Below are 6,900 nucleotides of genomic sequence, written 5' to 3'. Positions count from 1 at the left end.
GAGCTCCCCCATCTCCAGTCCACACTCAAGAAAGACAACAAGCCGGGTTATAAAGCACAAAAGAAGACGTTGATCTTGCATCATTACCTGCTGTGTTACCTGTGTTTGTTCCGTGATTGGTTTTATATGTCCATATTGTTTGTAACCATTGCTTGCTGCTTATTGTTCAAATTTATAAGCATCACTGTAACACTGAGAATTGTGTAACATATATAAGAAAAAATTGTGAAAATATGTAACTTTATTGAAAAGTCTTATTGCGAACATGCTGAAAGATTCAAGTTAACAGAAGTAACCTTGAGCATTACATTCTCATTACATACATAGTTCTGTAAAATAACTATTTAACGGGTTCTGCATAACCCACACTAAATATAGCTCTGCTTTGGGGGCGGGGTTGTCCAACAACACTGACCGTTATGTCTCTAGTGGACAATACCTACAGTTTCCTGAAATCGCCACTGGAAGGCAGCGCTGAGGCCATATTCTGGATGTGCCTTGCTGCCATACCATTGAGGAGGAAAAGGAAGGTTGCAGTAAATTGGCACCAGAATGTGAGAGTGAAGCCCCGAGGTGTAGCATACTCCCATAAGAGGCACACAAAGGTTGCGACGCTTCCTGCAGCCCATCCCGCAGCCAGCAGCACAAGCCATGCCCCAAGGTGCCAGCGTTGACTAGAGGCCTGCCCCTCACTGACCTGTGACATCACAAGCAGCTCCAGGCCGAAAATGGCGCTCACCACAGCCAGAGAGGCAACGAGACGACACGCACCCAGCCCCAGCTCCAAGCGCTCCGCCGCTGCCAGCCCACCATGCCTGCTGCAGTTAGACGGCACACCCGAACCCTCCACCTGCTTCACGCAGAAGTACCAGAGGCCAAAAACACGGCGATCCGCCAGCAGCCAGTGTCCATCGCAGACGGCCATGGAGGACAAAACAACGGACAGAACCAAACACAGGATGATCAGGGTGCGACAAAACACCTCCAGGAAGAGAGGCCGAGATTTCCCTTGGGGAGCGGGAGCCATACCCTGCGGAAAATGTGGTTGGAGAGAACAGAAATGGACTTGGACCACTTCACTATAACGACGTGATTCTAGAGACCAGAATGCAGATCTGAGCACAACATAATGGTTTGTCTACTCTCACTTCTCTGTTTTGAGGTGCAAACCTCACTTCGTTAAATACCTATTTCAATTATATTAAGCTATTATTTAATACACCTTTACTTTTATATGTTCCATTACTTAATTCCATTTAAAGTAATTTAGGCCAAGGTCCAAAGGCAGACTTAAATTACCGAGGTCCTCCATTAACCATTAGGTTCTCAACACAAATATTTAGTCAGATAAAACCGGATTATCAATGACAGTCAGTTTATTCGCTTGCCAATTCATTTCATAGTCGCCAATTGACAGTTAGTGTACTCAACGTATTGCGCGATGTTAAAAGCATACCACTCCGAATTTTCAGTGGGTTAAACACAATCTGTATTCCTTGAACCAAAGTCGCACGTCCCAACACTTACCCTTATTTTTATCGCCGTCATTTTGACTTCAAACTGTGCTGAAAACCCGGCACACCAAGAATGTCACGCACTTCCAATTCCAGTCGAAAGTGCAGAGTCGGAGGTCTGTAATTGCGGTTTAACATTAACGACAGTGTCATGCAAGACGTGCAACAGTCCGCTGTTACTTCTACAAGGGTCAACTACGATGCGGCCTGTCTTTACCTTACTGGTCACGTCGCCATTAGGTAGGAAATAATGTGAGAGAAAGAATGAACGCTTCATTTGATCGCGGATGTGCTCATCAGTTGTCGTGCTTTTGTCCGTTAATGCTGCATTTCTTGTAGAGGAGCAAAGTTTGTACCCATTCATCAGCTATATGTAAATAAGCCCATCGTAAAAGCACCAAGCTTTTGGTGGGTAGGTATTCCAGCGAAACTCATATGCACAAGAATATACCCATATTGGAAATCAATATTTACAATTCCCATTTTTTTCCTCTTAATTAACTAAAATCTAAAGCTAATGATGAAGATGAGGAAATAATTAGGATCAAAAGACAATTACAATTCTGTGCGCAGGTCACACATACAGTGCACTTGCCTGCACCAGATATTACTTCTAATTTAACCCAAACACAAGATCTAGTTATTCCATTCAACAACTTACATCTGTCAGTTTGGCTCAATTTATTATTATGCATTATAGCATATTTTGTATGCACACAAAGTGAGCATAAATTCTAATAACCCCTATAATGCCATAAACCAATAGTATGTCTAACCTAGGTCTAATCATTTTGTGTGGATCAACACAAGTTCAATGAAGAGAGACACACAAAGAACTGTGTCTTGTTCTCACAGCTCACAGTTTCTGCCAAATTGGTTGAGCATACTCTTCAAATTTCCTGGATCATTTTATGAACAAATGGCCTTCACTGACAGCAAAATCTAGCATTAGCAACTCATCCAAACTATAAAAAATAAAAACTACAGACACAAAGTTATTTGAAACCAAATGACATTTATGTCAGTTGTGGGCTGTACAGGGGTCAGAGGAGGGTTTCACGACAGTCACTAGGGGGACTGTTTCTGAAGGCCCAATATGTGGGGGGGGGGGACCCCAATGCTCTCTCGTTACCACAGCGATGCTTCGTGATGCTGGCATTTAGTGGATACCAGCAAGGGCACAGACCAGGATCCTTAAGGCATTTTACAGAAGAAAATGATCCGACAGACTGGCCTAAAGGCTAGTGAACCACACAGTTCAGGTAGCTAGATTCCATGTTTTTCTTTCAGCTCCTCCACCTTACTGATGTAAGCCTTCATTGCATCCTCCTTGCTTGTACCTGCAGAAAGTCATGGTGAGTAGAAACATTAAAATGCAAACAAAGATTTTTCATTCTGCAAATACCTAATAATAGCAAATAATGTTGATGGGCACTTTCATTTTTAATTCAGAAACATTTTTAAAAAAATCCAATATTGTCAAATTAAAGGATCTTTGTGTGTTACATTAAAACCTTCCAGAATACAGTGCTGAAGCAGTTTCTGCGCTTCACATTATAGTGAATATGATTAGTATGGTTAATATGAATGTTTAAGGAGAACAGATTCCCAACAAGAAATGTAATTGTCTTTGGCTCCCTCAAGTGGTGTGCAGAAGGAACTGACCTTCCTTTCCTTTCCAGGCATCCCATTTAGATTTTCCAGTGAAGTCAAAGAGACCAGGTCGATCTGGAGAAGGAAAGCTCAAATTAAAATCACCAACATTCTTTGCAGACTTTCAGCACCAACACCGATACTGCCTTAATGTTTAGAGTAGATGCAACTAACTGATGCAAGATGCATGAAGAGAAAGGGAAAAAAAAAAAAAAAAACCACTAAACAATTTGATAAACTAGCATTTCTATTATTAAAGTTGTCAGGGGTTGAAGGCCATATTGCTGGGCAATTTCATGCCCTGTACTCTCTACTGATTGTATTTTAAAGAAAAGCAGGAAGATGGGGATGAGTCATTTTTAAAGTCACCATGTGCTACAAGCTAAGTAAAAAAAAGTGTGTAGAGAAGAATACACACACACACACACACCAATGTTCACATCTCCTACAGTGGCCTGCTTGTAGAGAGCATAAACGTCCAGCATGTCAGCATCAGTGGGCTTTGCCTTCAGCTGTTTTACCTCCTCAGCTGCCTTCTGAAATGCCTCCTGTGGGGAAAGAGTCAAACTTGACACAGATAGCATACTTAAAGACTGACACAATCAGAACATTTTTATTTTTGCGTAGCAAAGTAAAAATATTCATAGCATCATTCGGTTGGTTTGTACAATGCTTCAATGTTTCAGAAAAACAATGTAAAAAGTTAATGGATATTCAATAGGTACACACATGTTGCAGATTTTCAAATCCAATCATCAAGAATTCTCACTGCTTTCACGTTTTTCAGCTCCCAAATGTCTTTCCTAAATTCCCAATTTGCTAGTTGTAAAGTTGTACATTCAAATAGAAAATAAAAGATGTAGACTACAGAATTAGTTGAGGTCAGCTGGTCCAGTACTTTATTGCAAGTTAAAGATAACACACTTGAGGCACCCTCTGGAGAATGTGTGAGGGGAACACAGATTAATTTTCATACAAGTTCATTGAAATTTCCACCATTATGTCCAACTTGTACATTATTCATCATCATTATGCAAATTGATATTCTTTACCTATAGAAGCTTGGTACCATTACAATCCAAGAGAAAACTTCTCCCTTTAAAAAAGTGACTCTCTTACATAAGGTTGTTTTCTGTACCATCCTGTACTTGGTGGAGAGATGATGTGCCTTACACGGAGGTCTGCCAAGGCTTACCAAGAATCCTTTGCCTCTTCAAATCTATACACATCATTTTATAAAAAGATCCTTTATGTTTTGTTATTAATATTTCTAATTCAAATGTTTAAACATCTTTTCCCTTTAAACACCATTACCTCACAGGGGTAAGTAATGTATGCAGAATACCTCAGGCTAGGGTGCGTTGGAGAGCTGGAACATAGCAAATATGCAGTGGGTGGAGGTTGGCAAGCACTGGACTGAAGCTCTTTTCAACAGTTAACAGTGCCTTCAAAACCTACAGCACTGAAATCCAGACCCATCAAGGAGCACTTGGGGTGCACAAGGGGTGCTTTTCAGTGACCGTATTCAACATTAGCAGGAATGCTGATTGGTGTATACAAGTAAACAAGTAGCCGGAGGAAAGGAGTAAAGGGCAGCTCATGGCTGAGACAAAGGGGTAAAATTGAATAGAACCCAGCTGCACTTACGGCATATTAAGTAGCAACATCCTTTCAAAAAGGCCAAGAGGATTCACGCTATTGTACACACATTCAAAAGTGCTGGTTGATCTGACTTTAGATTACTTTCTGTGTGAGGGTCTTTCGAGAGCACCCAGAAAGGGAAGGGTTGGCTGTCAGCGAAGCACATCTTGGCTAACGATTTGATTGCAAAATTATTAAGCAAAAGTAAGTGAGGCACACACTGCGACCCACGCAGTTAGCAAATCGCAGTCAGATTGCGTTTTCTAGCGTGCGCTCTACTACCCACTGGCTGAGACGCATTTGCTTCTATAACAAAACTACACACAAAAAAGCACGTTTGTTTCTCTCTCTCTCTATATATATATATATATATATATAGAGAGAGAGAGAGAGAGAGAGAGAGAGAGAGAAGAATAAATGAGTTTGACTGAGCAGCGTTCTTATCATTCTTCATGACTTTTGACCATTGGACTACCAACATCTGAGCTCTGGCTGACGTCCACGTTACCGAGAATCATTTATGGCCAGATTAGCTGGATGGCTACCACGGACTGAACCTAACGCTCACATCCAACAAGATATTTTCAAGACCAAACGGTCTTTGATAGTGGCTTGAATGCACAAATTATCTTAGATTAGCGTGAGAGAGATAATGCACAATTATCTTCATTAGAAAATGTTTTTAGCAGCTCAACATCAACATAGTCAATAATATGACGTTAGCTACTTAACTACATGAATGGACAAACCACCACGATGTTCATCTCATATGCAGCCATTTTAACATAACGTTATTGGATGACACGCCCCGGTTCTTTGTTCCGTTTGTTCCCCGACACACATGCGATTTACTAGCGAAATGTTTTGCATACACTCCAGCAGGCCACCGTGCTATTTCTTATTGACATCTAGTCACATTTCAGTTTAACCTAGATAGTTAACCGATAGTGTGAACCGTACCCTAACCCTACAGTCATATTATAAATGATATATAGTCACATGATACAAATAAAAGCAAACTTATCTAATATTTTACAGCAAGCTCGCACCAGCTAGAGATCTCAACGTATCAGACTGCTGGCTAGACATGCTAGCGTTAGCTAACCCAGTTAATTCCTCCACACCATCGACGTGCAAATGAAATCAAGTTGAAATATTTGACATATATATATATATATCCACACAGCTATGACCATCAGAGTGACCACTTACCTCGGTCATGATTTTAGTTTATCTTTAGGCACCCCGCGTGAACAGATCTACAGGTCTTTGTAGCCGCTCGCTCCTCCACGCCCCCTTCATGCAATTGGTTGTTTTCAGTGTGTAGTGAGAGAAGCAGCCAATCGCGTTTGAGCTGTAAGTTTGAGAAGTAGCATCAGTCATATACATTTACGGAACTATTGCCACGGTCGCCAATTTGACAGAATTATATTGCATTATATTGATAGTAATAACGTGCCGCAGTTTGCCCACCACTGGTATAGAGCATTTCTGACATTCTTAAAGGACAGCAATTACTTGTGCAAAGTTTACATTTACGGCATTTAGCTGACGCTTATCCAAAACGACTTACAATATGACTGAGTACAACTTGAGCAATCCCTGAATCAAGGGTCTTGCTCAGGAACCCAACAGTGGCAACTTGACAGTGGTGGGGCTTCAACCAGCAACCTTCCAATTACAAGTCAAGTACGTTAACCACTGAGACATGTTGTCCACAAATATTTCCAAAGCAACACAATGAATCTAAATCTCAAGTTAAAATGCAAATGAAGATTTTTCATTGTGCAAGTCAAACACCTAATAATAGCAAATACTGTTTTGATAGGCACTTTCATTTTTGATTCAGAAACATTTTTAAAACAATCCAATATTGTCAAATTAAAGGATCTTTGTGTGTTACATTAAAACCTTCCAGAATACAGTGCTAAAGCAGTTTCTGCGCTTCACATTATAGTGAATATGATTAGTATGGTTAATATGAATGTTTAAAGAGAACAGATTCCCAACAAGAAATTTAATTGTCTTTGGCTCCCTCAAGTTGTATGCAGAAGGAACTGACCTTCCTTTCCTTTCCAGGCATCCCATTTAG

At 40.7% G+C, this 6,900-nt stretch overlaps 2 protein-coding genes across 3 annotated transcripts; both read right to left on the bottom strand.

Moving 5' to 3' along the window:
- Window positions 1–223: 223 nt before the first annotated feature.
- On the bottom strand, window positions 224–2,421 carry tmem37 (transmembrane protein 37). Its single transcript, XM_027010242.2, has 2 exons — window positions 1,528–2,421; window positions 224–1,030 (listed from the first exon to the last, which is right to left on the bottom strand). Exons 1-2 carry the CDS (start codon window positions 1,546–1,548, stop codon window positions 440–442), a joined length of 612 nt encoding a protein of 203 aa, XP_026866043.2. The 5' UTR covers window positions 1,549–2,421; the 3' UTR covers window positions 224–439.
- A 91-nt stretch (window positions 2,422–2,512) lies between these two features.
- Window positions 2,513–6,128, bottom strand: dbi (diazepam binding inhibitor (GABA receptor modulator, acyl-CoA binding protein)). 2 transcript variants are annotated; one of them, XM_027010240.2, is made up of 4 exons: window positions 6,021–6,128; window positions 3,598–3,715; window positions 3,180–3,242; window positions 2,513–2,854 (listed from the first exon to the last, which is right to left on the bottom strand). In XM_027010240.2, the coding sequence occupies exons 1-4, from the start codon at window positions 6,027–6,029 to the stop codon at window positions 2,781–2,783; spliced, it is 264 nt and encodes an 87-aa protein (XP_026866041.2). In that variant the 5' UTR covers window positions 6,030–6,128; the 3' UTR covers window positions 2,513–2,780. The 2 variants fall into 2 exon arrangements, with proteins under 2 accessions (XP_026866041.2, XP_026866042.2); XM_027010241.2 differs by lacking the exon at window positions 6,021–6,128 and adding an exon at window positions 4,287–4,352.
- Between the last annotated feature and the right edge of the window lie 772 nt (window positions 6,129–6,900).

The sequence above is a fragment of the Electrophorus electricus genome, chromosome 2 (assembly GCF_013358815.1).
Source record: "Electrophorus electricus isolate fEleEle1 chromosome 2, fEleEle1.pri, whole genome shotgun sequence".
Lineage (NCBI taxonomy): Eukaryota > Metazoa > Chordata > Actinopteri > Gymnotiformes > Gymnotidae > Electrophorus > Electrophorus electricus.
Note: the sequence above shows the minus strand (reverse complement) of the source record. Positions and strands in the feature narration are given on the sequence as shown.

What these genes read in the sequence shown, in the direction of transcription:
- tmem37 (XM_027010242.2), bottom strand. Translation starts at nt 1,548, where the DNA reads ATGACGGCGATAAAAATAAGG. An exon ending in TGACGGCGATAAAAATAAGG is followed by an intron (nt 1,031 to 1,527) that starts GTAAGTGTTGGG and finishes CATTTTCCGCAG; the next exon opens with GGTATGGCTCCCGCTCCCCA.
- dbi (XM_027010240.2), bottom strand. An exon ending in TGTAGGAGATGTGAACATTG is followed by an intron (nt 3,243 to 3,597) that starts GTGTGTGTGTGT and finishes TTCCTTCTCCAG; the next exon opens with ATCGACCTGGTCTCTTTGAC. An exon ending in TGCCTGGAAAGGAAAGGAAG is followed by an intron (nt 2,855 to 3,179) that starts GTCAGTTCCTTC and finishes GACTTTCTGCAG; the next exon opens with GTACAAGCAAGGAGGATGCA.